Source organism: Cinclus cinclus, chromosome 3, assembly GCF_963662255.1.
Source record: "Cinclus cinclus chromosome 3, bCinCin1.1, whole genome shotgun sequence".
Classification (NCBI taxonomy): Eukaryota; Metazoa; Chordata; class Aves; order Passeriformes; family Cinclidae; genus Cinclus; species Cinclus cinclus.
In genome coordinates, this window is record NC_085048.1 from 9,221,887 (window position 1) to 9,240,429 (window position 18,543).

At 41.0% G+C, this 18,543-nt stretch overlaps 1 protein-coding gene across 1 annotated transcript in view; it reads left to right on the forward strand.

The window, feature by feature from the left end:
* Positions 1 to 10,634, forward strand: part of LDAH (lipid droplet associated hydrolase) — a 96,483-nt gene extending 85,849 nt beyond the window's left edge. Inside the window, exon 6 of the mRNA XM_062488443.1 lies at positions 10,443 to 10,634. Coding sequence (XP_062344427.1) covers positions 10,443 to 10,634 — 192 coding nt within the window. The remainder of the gene's footprint in view (positions 1 to 10,442) is intronic.
* Positions 10,635 to 18,543: the final 7,909 nt, after the last annotated feature.

Below are 18,543 nucleotides of genomic sequence, written 5' to 3' on the forward strand. Positions count from 1 at the left end.
GGTGACAATCAGCTGCAGCTCCAATGACTTTAGGCGGTCTGTCAGATGCTTCACATTACAAGAAATTCTGATTTCTTGTACTGAATGAAGGCCCATAGCCAACAGTAAGAGTTTGCAGGTGTCCTAGTCTGCTCCATCTGTGCTTTTATTGATTCTGTCAATCTAAGCATGGCCTTGGCAGGCAGGAGCTGTTTTAAACCTGTGTTAACTTTCTTTTATTGATTCTTCTATGTCCTCATACATGTGTGACAAACATACTCAAGAAAGCAAAAAGCTAAACCAAGCTTATAAGAGTTAGAAAACTGAAGAAAAAGCAGGTCTAAAAGTGAAGCTAAATACTTCTCTTTTTTTCATCTTCTAGTAACTTCTGGAAATGTAAGAATTAAGGGAAAAATTTTCAGTTGGCATCATGTTAAATTTGAAGAGTATTGACAATAAAAATGGACTTAACTTATAAAGGTTGGAAGTTTATAAAAACAGGAACTATAGTCCAAGTTGCTATAGAACTGGCAAGCTGTTACTTCAAAAAATTTATACTGTTTAGTAGTCACTGTGATCATATGGTAAAAGCCAATCTTAACACCTGACTTTGCCAGCTGCTGTAGAATAGAAGAGTTATTTCTGGATCATATTTGCATTCTTTGATCTGAAAGAAGAGACACAAAATTATTCCAATCTTTCCATGTCCAGGTTTAACTATAATTAATACTAGCTAGGAGAAGTTTTATCACTAGACGGGAGATGCTTAGTCTAACAAAGTTAATTGCTTGGATTTGTGTTGAAAGAATAGGAACTAGAATATTGTTTGGATAATTAAGTGAGGTTTTTCACTTACGCTTTTAAAGTCAGGAGTTGTACATATGAAGTAGCAGTGGAATTATATGAGGGCACGATGGAGACCTGTCTTCTAACAAAGTAATATATGATAGAGCCTTTGAAATATTGTGCACAATTGTCTGGATCAAGCAGTACATGGATGTACAGGAATTTGAGCTTCGTATTGCAGTGACATGGGAGGTTGTGATAAACCAGAAAATCCAAACAAATAAGGTAAGGGATACTGATAAAATATTTCCTTAGCTCTGGAGGTTAATTATTAGCTGATCATGTCTAAAGCAGCTGAGCTACCTACGTTCTTTCACTGTAATAACACCAACTCCCTTTCCTAACAGAACCTGGAGGCAAAGATACTGCTGAAATAGAGGAAGTTTATTGTAATTCCTCCACAAAAGGAAGTGGGTGTAATTCCATGTTCTTAAAAGATGGATCAGCACTGAGCATCATGGAGCTTTTACAAACAGAATTTTAAAAATTTTAAAAGTCACAGGAAAATGGGAATGTTGGGCATTCACTAGCATGCCTGTAATGGACAATGATATTTCCTTATAGACATTCTCTACAGCACTTAGGTTTTTAAGTTTGAATCGTGCCCTGTTCATTGCTCTCTTTGAAGACTTAGTCTTATTGACTTTTTTCTAAGCATATAAACCTGTTATACTAAATACAACCTTATATAAATCAAGAAGATAATTGCATGAAAGGGTAAAACTGGGGTGCTTAGAGAGGCAATTCTCTTAAAATAATCACCCCTCATTTTGTATTTATTGAGAGATATATCTGGTTCATTACTCCATGTGTAATACACAATACTCCTATTTTGAAATGTAGGATCTGCTCCAAAGCCCTTTTAAAGCCATTGAAGAGCTTCCACGGGCTTCAGGAATTCTTGAATCAGTGAACTTTTGTAGTGGTTCATAATTTTTTAAGATCATAAACCATCTCCTCCAACTGCAAATCAGGATTATTTTGGTTGGCATGTTAAACCAAAAACATTTATATGTTCCTTTTTTTGCTAGTGGTTTTTGCTAGTGGTCTGGTGTAGCAGTTTCATTGATTGCATAAGGAAAAAGACAGGAAACATCTGAAGTAGAGATACAAAGATAAAAAAAACCTGTTGTCTGAGAAGAAAGGTGTAAACTGGAAATTTATTGATGTATTAACCTATTTTCACTCAAACTGTTGAAGTTTGTATTGTAGGTGGCTCGTAACTACCCATGTATAGATTGTTCAGTGGGGAAGAAATACAGTTTTGAAAAAGTTGAATTAATGAAGTCTTCTACTTCTACTACTACTTTACTACTTCGTGCCTATTCCAGTGGTGTATTTAGAATTTAAAGCAGTGCAAGTTTATATCACACCAGTGATACCATAGATAATATGTTTTCCAAGATTATCAGATAAACCATGACATAGAGAGATTTAGAAAAAAAGGCTGAAGAATGAAGCATTTCCTTCCACAGAGAAGTGCTAGACTTTTCTTTTGCAAAATTGTCCTTGCTGGAAAATTTATTTTTTTTTAAAACCAAGCAACCAAGTATTATTTTGATTCCCTGAAGCAGCTGTTTTGATATTGCCCATTATTTTCATTTGAGTCTCTGTAGACATCCATGGGGTTAGTAATTATTCCCAGTGACAGGAGCATGATCTGAAGATAGGTACTTAAAAGAATGCTGCAAATACTTTGCCTACCCACAGCCTGAGTGAGATGCTTGCCTACATTTGTGAAAAACCTTCCAAACGCTCTTTCTAAATAGGTGCAAATTGTTCTCTCTAGCCAAGAACACCTCTTTTTTTTGGCTGGTCTCACATCCTTTTTGGCCTGCCCTCCCTGGAGATGCAGAGTTGAAGCCAGGGAAGTTGCACATCTGCTTGGGGATTTTGGTGCCTGTGTCATTTAACCACAAGAACAAGCTCCTCTTTAAAGTGCCCAGAATGCCTAATCAGGGATCAGCAGCTTCTCTCCTTGCTGGAAAAGGATCCCAGTGAGCATTTTAAAAAGTCAGTGTACCACAATATACTTACCTGTGATGTTTTGTTCACTCTGTAACTGAGCACCTGTCATTTGTGCTGTGTGGTATTCTAGTAAAAAGTGATGACAAGAATTTCCAAAAATTTTGGGTTGAGTATAAGGTGTGTGCTGCACACAATGAGCAAAGACAGCAATATTTCCCCAGCCTTAGGAAGAAATTTAAAAGTTACCACTGACCCCTTACTACCCCTTTATTTCTCATCTCCTACTGTGTATACCACTGGAGAACATTGCCTTTTACAGCCAGATGCTGATCCTGCTGTTACAAGACAGATTTGACTGATTGACCTTACATAAAGTCTCACTGAATGTAGACAGTGTCAGACTGATACTCAGAGGGGAAAATTGTTTGTAGTAAATATGGTTGGAAGGATCTGTCCCAGCAGTAGAATTGCTTAAATTGTGGGTTCAGGTCTGTTTGTTTTTATTTTGGTATTTATACAAACTTGACTTCTGAAATAATAATGTTCCTGACACATCTAAAAATATACCCTCAAAATGCTTTTAAGTCTTTAAAAGTAACAAAGATAATATAAATAAGTTAATCACCCCGATTTGTTGATATATCCTGTGCATCCTTTTTAAAAGCACAGTTTTACTTGACATTGAGTTTGACCCATCATTATCTGTGAGAAAGTGGAATTAAAAATGGTCTCTCTTGATCTCATGGGTCTTTGTGCAGAGCAGCTGGTAGCATTGATAATAAACTGCAGCAGAGTTAAAGAGAAGCCCTTTTCCCTTTGTCAATTTACCAAGTCTCAACACTGATAAAAGCATGAAAACTCACCATACCTGACACTTGAGTAGAGAGAGCACTCACACACCTAAGTCGCATGCAAAGCAGCCACTACATCAGGCCCTCTCTAATGGATTGCATCCTAATATTTCTGACAGTAAAATGTTTCTCCACCTCTTTTCCAGACAGGGAATCTGGTATTATTTATGCTGGTTTTAGAGCACTGGCCACCATTGTCTTAAATAAACTCACTGCAATCACTTGAACTACCCATTACACCTTCACTACAAGTCCTACAGATTGGTATTTTAAAAGAGCATCGTGGACTCCAGATTGTCAACTGTCTCTTCTCAAAATAGTCCAGTTGAAAACACTGGGTTTCACACTGCCCTTGGAAAGCTGAGAAAAGCCAGTTCTGGTAAAACAAGCTGAGAAGCAAGTTCCCAGGACCTTACCATCAAAGTGGCTGGTCTCAGCCATGGCAGGATCATGAGGGAAAGAGATGGTATCTCAGAGAGTCATGTCCAAAGCATTGGGATATGGCAGTGCCAGCTCTTTGAATTCCCAGAAGCCAAAGTACTACTGAAGCAAATTTTTTAAGTATGTCCCAAAACAGTCTGTTCCCATGTCATTTATCCTATTCTTTTGGCAGGATAAGGTGGAGACACTTCCATAATTCCGGAGAAGCTAAGTAATTTTCTAATTTTCTGTTTTTTCTAATCTGAAATTAATTCTGGGATAATGTCTTTAAACTAGTTTTCATCCATGAACAAATAAAACTACTGGCTGGCTACTGTTGAGAGATGTCACCCAGAGAGAAGCTGCTGGGGCAGCCAGTGAATGCGTGTGGGAGTAATACTGATAAAAGGTGAATGTATCTGAGACAAGGATTTCAGCAAGGACACCGGTGCAGTCCTGCTATTGCATGTGTGCCAGTCCTTTATATCCACAGAGATCAGTCCTTCACTCTTGGCCATCAGCTGGAGTGGTGCCTACCCATGTAATAAGATCCTAAAGTTGTAGCATGTCCCAAATTCCTGATAGATAGAAAAAAAAAATCAATTCATTTATTTTAACTTATTTGATTTGTTTTTCAGTGCTGGTCTATGACAGTTACAGAGGAGGCAGAAAAGAAATCTCTGTAATTTGTACTTCTGTGAACTGTCATACATACAGTAACAAGTGCCAATGGAGTCAACTGCAGGAAATCTTTATTATTTTCTTAGAAACTCTTTAAAATGTAAACATCCTGTTGATACAAATCTCAGATACTTCTCATGTTTACTTAGCAGCTGCCATCATTGTGCAGTGTCAGAGTACACATACCATATTACAGGGTACGAGGCTGACAGAGCCCGATTTGGACTTGTGTTTTATTTTACAGAAGCTAGGGCTGAAAATACTTATGACCCATTTAGTGGTATATCATCGTGTAAGAATACTGCTGTTATTTTAAATCTACTTGAAGTTTAGAAATTGCATAACTATTTCAAATGCAGCATTGAAATGGCTGGCAAAGAGAGCCCACGTCCCCTTCGCTGCAGATCCTGAAGGAGGACATGTTTTAATCACTCATAGCAAGCAGGATATTGCATCAGGAATCATAAAGTCTTTGTTATGTCCAGTGGTAGCTGCCATTTCCCTTCTGAGTCAGGAATACCTGGAAGTCTCACCATTCAATATTGCAAAAGAATAAAAGATAATCCTCTCACCCTCATGGCAGAAAGGTTTTTAAAAAACGCAAATAATGGAAAGTGGAAGACCACAGCAAAACCACAAATAACTTCCTATTTATTGTTTTGCAAATCTGTTTATTTTTAAGCTAGTCTAATTATTTTGGGGGCCTGACTCATCATTTCTGAATGCTTAGATTGGCAGCAGCTTTCCATTGCTGGTGCAGTGGTTGTGCTGACTCAGGATGTCTTTACAGCCATCCACCATCCACAGGAAAATATGCACTTTACAGATCCATGCAGGCCATACAGTGAATGCCAGTGTTCCCTACATTAATGGAGATCCCATGTGCCTCTGGTTACTTATGGTTTGTTAATTATTTCTGCCTGCCTGCTGCAATAGCAAAGCTCCTGATGTTAAAATCAGGATGGGAAGATGGATTCTGGAAACTTTTCTTTAAATATATCTAAAATTATGCTGTTTATGTATTAGGAAAGAGGGTGACATTTTAAAGTATGTATGTATATTTCATGTCTGTGTGTGCAAAGTGGCAAAGAGCAGATACATTTTGTTATTCAAAAAGAGATCCTCAATTTCACAAATAGCAGTCAAGTAGCTGTCAAGTTTCTGAGTCCCTGTACCAACATCTGGAAAATTTACACTTTGATTGCAGTCTAGCTCTTTCCCATAGTCCAGTAATAAGGAAGCATTTTGAAAATGCTTCTGTTAAAGTTTTGGATGTGCAGGTATGGGCACATGGACAGAATGTACACACCAACACCTGAACATGAAATAAGCAAGCACAATAACTGCAGCATCAAATCAAGCTCCCCAAATCTTCTGTTTAAAAACTGTTCTTAGTTGGTTATAACAGACCCAAACCTTACTTAGTTGCATATATGACACAAGTGTCTGTCCTACCTTGACTGACTTTATTCAATCCAAAGGATTCTACAATGTCTACAGATAAAGCTCGGGGGAAATGCTTTGTTTTCTCATGGTAGCAATTCCTAGCTTGGAGAGGGAAGCTGCTCATTCCAGTGTAGAGGAGTCACATGCTGAGCTGGTAAAGAGGCAACTAGTGAGGGAGCAGTAAACAGAGAGGAGGAGGAGTCAGGAAGAACCAAAGGCTCTGTTTGGCCAGAGGAAGGCTTCTGGTGCTATATGAGGTGGTGGATTGGAGCTACTCAAGCAAGGCCATCTTTCTGAATGTGCGATGGAAATGAGGATGCCTGGTACACCATGTAAACACCACAATACAGTGACCTGTTTGTAGATGTTTTTATGCTGAACTGAACCCAGCCCTGCTGACAGGAACAACTGATGCTGTGAGAGATGCTTGAGGAACAGCACTGGGAGTAGAGGCTCTAGAAAAAACAGCTAGGGCTGGAATTGGGACTCAAAACAGGATGGATGACCCAGGAGACTAACATTTGGACTTTGCAGGGCATAAACATGGGATTAGAACAAGAATCAGAAGTAGTAGGAATTGGAAATAATGAGATATGGAGAATAGGACTGAAATAAAGGACCAAAGGGAGTGTAGGGCTGTCTTGAAACCAGAAAGGGACAAGATAAAAGAAGTCCTACCTGTAAAGAGTGAACAAATAACTGGGAATCAAGACCAGTAGCTGGTAAAAGTTCTGCTCTTTTCTGCTTGGAATGAAACCTAAATTTCCAAAATCTTATTGGTCCTGTTCTCAGCAGATGCCATTTACTATGTTTACCTTAAGAACAGAAGCAGAATGATAGAGGGGAATTTGTAAAGATGGATGCTAAGTGGTGAGGACCTGATGTTCTCAATGGAGGTACCTGAGAGGGTTATTACTTTGGCCAGCAGTTGTCTGGTCCCATGGACAAAATGTCCATTGGTAACTGGAGCTTTTTAAGTGTGATTCTGAAGAGCATCTTTGCTTTAGTTTCAGTTGGAAGGACTCCACGTGGTCCAAAGTGTGGTAACCAAAGTATAGTAAATGTGGACAGACTGGGCATTTGCTTAAAAAACATGCCATAGATTTTCAAACTAATCATTAATTTCTGCTCTGGCCACCTCCAGTGTGACACCAGCAGGAAGGTGTCCCACATTCCTCCAGCCAGAAGCTGACAGTGCTGCTTCTTTCAATTACACCATGACCTTAAGGAACAGAGGTGTAATGCAGTAAATCTAGAGGTGTTGACACTGTTGGCAGTACTTGTAGGTGCTACATATGAAATACCTGGGGTTTGGTTTACCTCCTCAAAGCCCAGCAGACTGTACACACAAGTTCTGCTAAAACCAGTTGCATTACCAAACATTTCACAGTTGGGGAGCACTGGCCTTAATTCAGACACCCTTTGTGTAAGTATTCAGTGTTGATCTTTCATTAAAACATCCCTTTTCCTTTTTCTTTTTTCATTAACCAAAAGAGATGAATAATGAAGGAGACAGCAGAATGCAGAACTCCTACCTCATCTGTGGCAGAAGGGGTAAAATGCCTATTTGAAATAGAAGTGAATAATTTCATGGTAAAGGCACCTGAACTTTAAAGAGAATGGGCTCCTGGTGAAGTCATCAATATTTTTCATAGATAGTCACAATTTGTTCTCATTTCTCTGAATATCTGATTTAAGACCTTGAAATGTATATTACAGACAGATAAATAGTGTTTCAGAACATCTGCAAGTGCAGTCCAGGAGTGCTGTCCTTTGAGTATAGTCAATGCTGTGTAATGCTGCACACTCTGGAAAACCAGCTTGAAGTGTTTCACTCTACACTACATGCTTTCAAATTAATAAATGTAGTTTGACATTAATTCCTGTGCTCCCCACCTGCAAAATGAAGATAAAAATTGCCACTAAGGTGTTGCAAAACTAAATTAATAAATGTGAGCATGTGAATCCTGTAGTACTGCATGCCACAGGAATGCAGAGCATAAAGAAAATAAATCCTGTCTGTAAACCATGAAATATGCAATAAATAAATCCTCAGACCGCACACAGAATTTGAAATGAAAAATACTATCAAATAGCAGCTCATCAGCTGAATATCATCCTGTCAGTGCATTGAGTGAGTCAAAGATCCTTTGGAACATGCAGTAAAAGATTAAACTGCAATGCAAATATATCAGGGGCAAGATAAGAATGCATATAAACCTTCTATTTAGGCATTTTCAAATCTGTAAGTTCTCAAGTTTGCAACCCTACCTGGAGAACAGCCCATTTCACAGTCCATGCAGACTAAGTCAAGTATTTTATCCACCTTTGTAAGTGTAAATGGCTTTTCTAAATATTTTTCTAAATTATCATGAGATGAGTCTCTGTGACTTGCCTTTTGAAAAATCTAACCATTTCAAGGACTACTCCATTAACTGGAGCTGCTCAATTGCTTTTTTCCCCCCCTCAGTTTCATAATCTTTATTTCTTTATCTGTTGGTAATGGAGCCCAGGGTTAGACACACTTTGGTGAGATGTTATGCTTTCAAAAGGCCTGAATGCATCTGTACATTTTACATTGGCTTTTCTGAAGAACTTTTGCTAGCGTGATATTTTGTGATTGATGAATTGAAGGCTAGAAGCAAACAACACACCTTGTTTTCTGCAAGTAGGGAATGACAGAGGAAACCAATAATGTTTGTTAACATGGGATGGTTTATGTTCTATGTTTTGCACATAAATAGAAATATAACTGGTGTTGGTGTCTGTGCAACTGAGATACTGTATTTTGGATACAGCCAATAGTCAGTAATGTACAAGATTTGGGCAAACTTCATGAGGAAAATGGGTTAGATAAACCCTTGTAATAGTTTGTGAAATGCAGACTGGGCTCTTAGCCCACCTCTACCCCAGTGGGTCCATTTATTTATATTCCACATGGCTATAAAAATGATGGAATTGAAGATATTTGTGATGAAAGGAAAACTTCTTGTCCCCTAATTTATGTTAGCATTGCTCAATTATTCACTGAAGTACAGAAATGAAATATGAAACAAATGCGAATAATGGAATTGGTCCAAGCTGTGTGTGTGATGTGTTGAGGAGTCAGCATCCTTCTGGTACCTGCATTCAAACATTTTAGTATGAAGAGTGCTCCTCATTAATCTTGTTCTTATACAAGAACAAGTTCTTATTCTGAAATCCACAGGATTTTACTCTCTCCCAGAAAACTGCTTTCCCCTCATATAATTTATAGCAATTGAAAAGCATAGCTATGAAGTCGAGATGAAAATGGGGAGAAATGATGAAAATGACTTGGGGAAATGTGACAGTCACTGTTTCTAACAGAGAGAAAAGACACTTCCCTGAATATGGTTTTTTCGTGGAATTTACGACTTCAGTGTTTAGGTAAGGCAGGGCTCTAGGGCAGGTAGCACCTGCTTCATGTATGTCATCAGCCAAGGTTATTTGGGCAAGATCAAAACAAAACGGACTTCTGCAGAACTTCAGCTCCATATTACAACCCAGAAGAAAGTTGTTTGTTGGCCTCTGGGAGGTGCCTGCACTCCACAGAGGCAGCACTTCACAAAGATGAGATAGAGTTGGGACAGTTCAGCCTGGAGAAGGGAAGGCTCCAGGGAGACTTTAGAGCACCTTCCAGTACCTAAAGGGGGCCTGTAAGAAAAATGGGACAAAATTTTTAGCAATTTTGTTGCAAAAGGGCAAAGGGCAGTAGTTTTAAACTGAAAGAGAATCAATTCAGACTAGCTATAGGGAGGAAGCATTTTTATAATGAGGGTGGTGAGACACTGGCACAAGTTGCCCAGAGAGGTGATGGATGCCCCATCCCTGAAAACATTTAAGGTCAGGTTGGATGGGGGTTTGAGCAACCTGATAGAGGTGGAGATGTGCCTGGGGCTGGGCTCCTTGGTGCTGGACTCCGTGGACAACTCGATGTTTTGAACCATAATAAGAAATTAACTGTTAGCCAGGTTTTCATCAGCAGATTTCTGCTTTCAGTGTTAAGCCTGAATTGTGTTTCACGGTTTTGCAGGTGAGGAAACTGAGTTGCAGAGCATTTAATTGTCTTCATCATACCTTCAGACCTGGAAACAAACAAGAAGTACCAATCCACTATTCCTCACCGTAAATCTCAGGATTCGATGCATTACTTACTTCCAAACAAGTGTACTGGCTGCTCCATCAGTGACTTTCAGTAACACTGATTATTTGATATGCTTTTCTTTCTAGCTGATTTTTTACTATGGAACTGGAGACAGCTGGTGTCCACAGCACTACTACGACGAGATCAAAATGGATTTTCCAGACGGGGACATTCGGCTCTGTGAGAAGGGGCTCCGCCACGCCTTCGTGCTCGACGCCAGCAAGGAGATGGCTGCCATGATCACAGACTGGCTACAGGACGATCTGACCAAATTATAAACACTAATTCAGTCATCAGCAAGAAAATGATGTAATTATTTTGTGAACGTGTAAAATTTTTTTGTGAGAGAATCTGTCTTATTTTTTTCTGTTTACTATAGATTATGGCTTGTTTTCTATTGAGATGTTTTTGAGAAAGTTAAAGAGAGACTGGCTGGTCCAAAGTATAGTTTTATTGACTCAGTGCTTATGTAGTTTCATCCTGAGTCTTCAGGACTCTGGAACACTTGGCAAGGGTGGAATATTTATTGTCTGCTGGCACTCTTAGACAATGCTGATACAACTGTACCTGAGCTACCACCATCCCACTCTCTGCTGGAGAAGTGTCAGGATGTGGGTGGATCCTGTCACTAGTTCCTGGCAGGCTGTGAAAGGCCTGGCCCTCTCCTCATGTCTCACCCTTCTGTGTAAGCCAGGTGCATGGCAGCCAGAACAGCTCAAGGCCCTGGACAGCCCTGATGTTGTCTCCTCTGGGTCAGAGGGGGTTGGTGGTCAGGCTGAGTATGGGATTAGTTTAGGGAAGATGTATAGATCAGGTGTGCAGTATCTCCAAGTCTCACCAGGAGTTTGAGGCACTGCCAGGACTCCACAGGGTATTAGAAATGCTGTAAGGTATCTGTGGCTCCACAGCAAGAGAATACATAAGGATCTCTTACCTGGAATGTGGCCAAGTGTTTCATTTTTCAGTTGACTATAGAGAAGTGAAAGTACACTGGTCAAAAATGCCAGTATTTAAAAGTTAAAATGGATTGCAAAATCCAGGTACAACAACTTCTAGGTGGCCTAGCTCTCCTAATGAAGTCCATGAAAACAGTGCTTGCTCAGCAACTCTTAAAGAATTAAACCACTTTTGATGCATGTCTGAATTTCAGTTCTTTGCTCTAAGGACTGAAGTATGAGATTTTCTGCCAAGCCACAAATTAGGTAAGTTCACCATCAGAAAACATCTGTTACTGTGCCACGGCTGCACCGTGACATGGCATGAACATTACTGTTGAGAACCAGACCCTTGCATGGTGCTGACAAGTTCCCTATTCCTCACATTTGGTGAACCCTTTCCTTTACAGATGGGAAAAAAAAATTAAAAAAAGCATCCTACCAGTTGTGATAACAAAAGAAGTTACAGGGAATAGCTAGAAATGAAAATATTACAAGTAAGGGGAACAGAGCCAAGTGTAATCAGGAAAAGCTTTCTAGCCATGAACCTGTGAAATAGTCTCACTGTGGAGTTCATAAAGACATTTATAAATAAGCAAACACTACAGAGTATAGACAGGGGAGATCCTGCCCTTGCAAGCAGATGAATTTAGATGATGCAGTGAGGATATAATGTACATGATTTATTACCAGTTTTGATATGTGTGAGAATGGTATTGGAGAATGTTCTCTGGGATGCAGGAAGATCAATTGCTTAGTTTTCTTACACGATTATACACACCCCTTCCACTGCTCTCTAAGCCCCCCTTCAACCTTTCACTAATATTTAGAGCAACTTGTAATAAGAGTTCAATTCCTGAATATTCTGGACTAGTTTTCAAAGCTGCAGACTCACACTGGATTTAAGTGACCTTCTTTGTATCAGAAACTGGTTTAGCTCATGAGACTAGCCAGTGGATTTTCCAATTACACTGCCACGTAATGAAATGGTACTGATGAGTGGGGCAGGAATGTTGGGAACAGTTTCAGCAGCATGGGGAGGAACCAGATATGTTCAAAGTGAGGGGACTATGCTCATGCAACTAATTCTGCTCACTGGAGAGTCACGGGACTTTCCATCTTTTTACAGGTCCATATTCAGCCTTGATCAAAACAATCCTTGTGCTCACTGTAGAAATCCATAGTTGTATGTGTCTGTGTGATAGCCCCCAAATGTTGGCATCATCCCAGCTGGGTGGCCCTGTGGCAGATGCTCCCTGCATCTGTTGGCTGAGGTGCTCCCTGGGGCAGAGCCAGGGGAGGACATGCACAAACATGGAGATACATTGATGGGCACATATATGTACATGTGCACCTGTTTGTATGTCAGCAGCATAAAAACTACAGTTCACTTGGATGTTTTGGTTTGCACATTGATCTGGTTGAACAAAACATTTCTTCCTCAAAGTATGTAGAGTTAGGGAATCGACAGACTTTGTGGGAGTTCAGCTGGTACAGTGGATCTCCTGAGACCAGATGGAATCTTGCATTAACCAAAGATGACAAGCAGCTACTGCAGCCTGGAAACTGAAGCACCTATGAGATGCAGTTGTTTACAGTGCATTATGCGTATACTTTGTATGAGGAATTAATTTAGCAATACTTGTACTTGACTTGTGTATGCCTTTTATACAAAAGTTAATCCATTATACTAAATCCTAATTGCATTAAGACCTATACTGAGATTAGGTCTGGTCAGTGATGACCAAATCTACTGCAGAAGAATGCCTTACAATTTTCTTAAAAGAATTTTCTCTAATATTAAAACCATATTGATTCAATTGCTACCTTTCTCCTAGAAGTGTAAGGCTAAGATCTGAAAATCTGCTACTCTATTCATTGCTAAAACACACGGGCCTAGATTCCATAGCTGTATTTCCTAGGAGGAGCAGATCCCACACAGTGAGAATCCAGCTCCTCGGAAGCCCGTTGTGTTCACTGTCACCCCAGGCAAAGAGTGTCAAAAGTGCTTGTGTCCAAATGTGCCAATTTACCATGAAAACACAGTGTGGTTTTGCCTATTTTAGACTATTAAAATATTCTTGGAAAACCTATCACAAATATATTGACTGTAAGCTGTAGCACCTACTCACTGTCATTCACATCTGTGCTTGATTCTCACCACACGAATAACCCTGCTAGTGCAGTGACTGATTCACGTGCAAGTGTTTTGCTAGATCGATACCTTTTATTAAAAGTACACAACTCCAATAACAAAAATAAAGAAATTTATGGTAAAATGTAACTTGATTCTTTGTTTTGGTAACTTGTTTAGTCCTACTTCAGCTCCTTTATTACTTCATGCATACAAAATCTACAGAAATACTTGCCAAACCCCAAATTTCACATGGGATGCAGACATCTGCCAAGTGCACAGAAAATCCGTGGGTGGTAGGCACCTGACTCGCTTAAGCATTTTTATCCAGAGCCCCTCCAAAATAATCAATCACTTTCCCCTTGCTGCCTCCAGCTCCATGTTTGCTGGTCTGAATGAGCTATAGAGTGTGTGGATCAGTGAGGTTTGTCCCTTCAGGAAGCTGGATGAGTGCTTGCCCAGTGTTTATGGTGAAGAATTTGGAGTTGGACTCCAAGCTAAACACCAGATTCTTGACTCATGGAGACAGATTGCATGCATGAGCCACAGCAGATAATCTCTTCTCTGCAGCTGAGGTCATTTATGTATTTATTTTACAGAAAATGGGTTTACATGTGCATCCACCCACCCCCCACCCCCATCCCTTTCTTTGGTCTATCTAATTGCCAGCAAAGACTTTAAACAAGATGTTGAATGTTATCATTTTAAAGTCACTCAAACTATTACTGGGTTTGGATAAACTCACTAGACCCAAGAGACTCGTTTTACTCTGTGTCACAGGTCATGCTCAGACTCCCAACTACAATAAGTTTCTGAGGCTCTTCACTTGCAGGCAAACGTTCTCTTTCCTGGCACACTTACAAAATAAGAATCCAGAGAGCGTTTTTGAGTGACCAGGAACTATTAAAACAGCATATATTTCTGGAACAGCTGATGGGGGCTGAGCACAAGCAGCAGATCCAGCAGTAACAGCACAAGCAGCTGCCAGGAGCAATCGCTGCTCTCAGTAGCATCACGCAGAAGTTATGGAATAGCCTAACATTCGTGCTCAGATGAGACAGGCAGGGAGGGATTTAATTTTCAGAGGGCTTGATCTCATAGTCTACGGCCTCAGTTTTGCCTATTGCAGCAATGTGCGTGCAGGAGAATAGTTGTGTTGCAGAAAGTAGTTTGCAGCAGCTAATAAAATACAAGGTGTTTTTTAAAAAACATCTGACTGACCTTACCTGACTGCAACGTTTGCCAGTCAGACACTCAAAGAGCTTTTCCATCCTGTTTGAAACAATTCACACTGAAGGAGGAAATTGACGGAAGGGGGCAAAAGGGGGGCTCCCACTCTCCCCCTTTGTGAACATCTTCAACAAAGCCCCAGACTCTGAAATCCTGTGCTTCATACATTGAGAGGAATCCATGAGATGAGATAATTTAGAATTAGGAAAAACAGGCTTTCCCAATGCCAAGACTCATCTAGTCCTCTTCCCTAACAGGCACCCTGAAAATTTGATAAGTATTCAGCTGTTCCAATCTAACTTGTAGAACACAAGAATACAGAACATTTACAGAACATAAATGTTTTGAAGTGCTAACGTTCTCATCATGCAGGGGGTACTGCAACTCATCAGTGCTTATAGGAAAGAACTTGTATTTTCACCCTCAAAATAAACCCATGGGATTTTAAGCATCCAGAGTGGTCCAGGCCCGATTCAGATCATGTCCTGTTTTACCAATGCTTTGACTTTTCTTCTATTGTATTCATGTGTGACATCAGACATCTCTGTCCTTGTTGTGCCTTTGTTTTCATTTGTAAACTGACTAGTCTATGTTGTTAATCATGTGAGCAGTCTGCAGTGCTGTGGAGTAAAAACCCCTGTCCACTGATCATAAACCCCACCAGGCCCACTGGTTTCAGCTGTGGTGCAATGCCTGTGAATAACCATTTGCTCTCACCTCTCAGTGTTCTGTTGAAAGCAGCTTGTTACAATAGCACATTCCTGTAAAACTTCTCACAGAGTGTGCCAGGGGGGCAAGGGGCAAAATGCCATCCTGCCTCCCTACCCAGAGAACCTTTACCAAAAGATCCCCACCTGTGTGGATGCAGAACACTGACCAAAAGGTGAGTCCTGCTTGGTCTGTCACTCGGCGTGCACTGGGAATAGAAATGACTATGCCTCACTCCAGTTTAGTTCTCCACCTTTCTTCTGGGTCTTGAAAGATGAGTTTGCTTTGCTATGTCTAAAACATATACCTGATGTCTGGAGGACTTCCTCCCTGCCTCCAAATATGCATTACTCCACACCTGCATGTTCACAGTACTGTGAGCTTAGGGCTGTAGGAGAGTTATATAAGCCTTATCACCTTCACTCTCTGTCTCCAAGGCACTTGGGTGATGTCCATTGCAGGAACATCTGCTAAAGCACTTCACTCAGTCCAGTCTGTCCTTGAACACTTCCAGGGATGGGGCATCCACAGCTTCTGTGGACAGCCTGTTCTAGTGCCTCACCACCCTGACAGGAAAAAAAATTCCTCCTAATATCCAATCTCAATCACTCCTCTCTTAGTTTAAAACCATTCCCCTTGTCCTATCTGCCTGTGTAAAAAGTTGCTCTCCCTCTTTTTTATAACCCCCCCTCTAAGCACTGAAGTCCACAATGAGGGTCCCCATGGAGCCTTCTCTTGTTCAGGCTGGCTGGAGCTGGGTATCTTCTCACCGTGGCAGGTGAACATGATTCAGAAACACAGGGAAGGAAAAAGGATGTGCATTACATTGACAAATCCATCGCAAACACTCACTGTTCTGTGACTTTATTTATTGGAAAATACCTGTGGCTGCCCTGGAAGGCAGTTTAAAATGAATGGATATTTCATTTTTGGTTTAACACCTTGGGTAGCCCAGGCAATAAAGGTGGTTTACAAGGGCTCCTCTCGTTTGAGGACACAGGCACAAGTCATCAAAAGAAAGCATTGCAGAGGTCTATTTATCAATAAAATATTTAATAAACTTATCTGTACAAAATATTAAAAAGATTATTGAAGAGTATACAAGAATATTTATTTAACAAATATATACTGCTATATAATATATTCAAGAAAATATAGATTGCTGTTTACAGTTCATTTACAATCTCATATGTACAATCTATTTAAACTTTAGATACATACAAACAATGCATTTACACCATCACATACAAAGCTATCTTCTTTAGAGATATTTCACACACCCAGACCTGAAAAAGCTGAACAAATACATGGATAGTTCAGAGGCACACATAGGGATACAAGTATTGCTTCAAAAGTCATAACTACTAGAAATGCAGCTACTGGAAACTTGTTCATTTTTTGATATTTTCCTTTCTAATCAAAGAAAAGAACATATAAATAAAACCACGACTGACCAGCAGAGAGGCTCATTTTGTCAAAGGAACTCCAGAAAGTGTGGACTTGACTCCAGAAACAGAACACACAGTGATGGGATACAAAGGGACTGAGCAAACTGGATTAACATTGCTCCCTGCTTCATCTGAGACAGGGAGCACCAGGAGCAGAGCAGGTCTGTGCTGCACAGACAAGTGTCCACTTCCTTTGAGCAACATCTCCACCAGCTTTTCCAGTGGGAGCTGCAGAGCTGGTGACTCCAGGCAGGCACAGTCCCTGACTACTCCTCAGGCTGAGAGCTCAATTTGCAAAGGCACTGTACAAACACAGCTTCAGCCAAAGCATGTGAGAGCTCTGGACCTTCAGCACCTCAGGCACCCAGACCTTTCTTTAAATGGTTAATCACTCACAGCAGGTGAGATGGATGTAAGCAGGATGATCACCCCCCTCCCTGGGCAAGGAGAGGATGAGCTGCTCCTACAAAATGCCCCATCCCAGCCGATTACTTCCTACATTACCACTTAACTCTTGACCTTCAAGGACCAAAGCCTGACCCCTCCCTGTGTGGCCATCCCTTTTCCTGGTCTGTGGATGTTGTTTCACACTGCTGCTGGCTGAGCTCCTGTGAGCCCCTTGGTGCTCAGCAGTTCCTGGCATACAGCTCCCTGGGATGACCAGCCTGGGAGCAAAGCAGACCTAAACTTTGCCTCCTGTTTATTCCCTGTTGTTCTCCTTCCCTCTCTTCGCCACGGTAGGATGGAGGAAATGAATGAAATACCACAGGGAACACTACCATCTCCCCAAAAACTGGGATCAAGGCCAGTCTTGGCCCAGCCTCTGGGTCTCATTCCTCTGATGATTGAGACCAGGGTGGTTCACACCACCAGCACAGGTTGACATTGTGGCAAAGAGAAGGAGAGAGGAGACCCAAACACTCCCACCTTCCATCAGAAAGGCCCTAGAGTGTGTGACTCATTGTGAGCAGGTCCCCTCCTCCCACAAGGGTCAACCCTGCCAGACCTGCCCCTCTCTGTCCCCTGCCCAAAGGCACAGGCTGCACCTCCTCCTCTTCCTGCTGCTGAGTCTCAGCCTTCCCTTCCTCACCCTCCTTCCCCCACCAAACAGACAGCAAGGCCCCACACTCCCCACCCTGAAAACCCAAGGCATGAGCACAAGTATCAAAACAGAAAAATGAGCTCACAAAACATACCACTGAACTATTAAGTAGTGATGACAGAAAAATGGAGCAAAATCTGCTGAAAAACCACTGAAAATGTGTGGAGTTCTGGTTTCATCCATGGAATGGATGAGAATGGATCAGGCTTTGGTTTAAGATTTCTCAATACCAGTCTCCATGCAAAAGTTTTCCATGCTGCCCAAGCTTGCCACCCTAGTCCATCCATTGAGCAAGAGTCTAACATGGTGCATCCATCAGCCTGCCAGGGTTCCCTCCAACCACCACCTACATCAGGCTCCTCTCCAACATGGAAAATTCAGGGGTTGTCTGAGTACTGCAGCCAGTAATAGAGAAAAGCAGACACAGGGCTATTTGTGTCTTGAGGTGTACAGATGCAAAACATCCTTTAAGATGTTGGGTGGGCTCCTTAGTCAGTGGGTTACACCAGCATGAATTCCAAATATTTATCACTTTCTGAAGGCCCAGATCATTGGCTGATAGGACATCAGTGATTTCCAGAGACATCTTTGCACCTCTATGTACCTCACAACATGTTGCACTAGGAACAA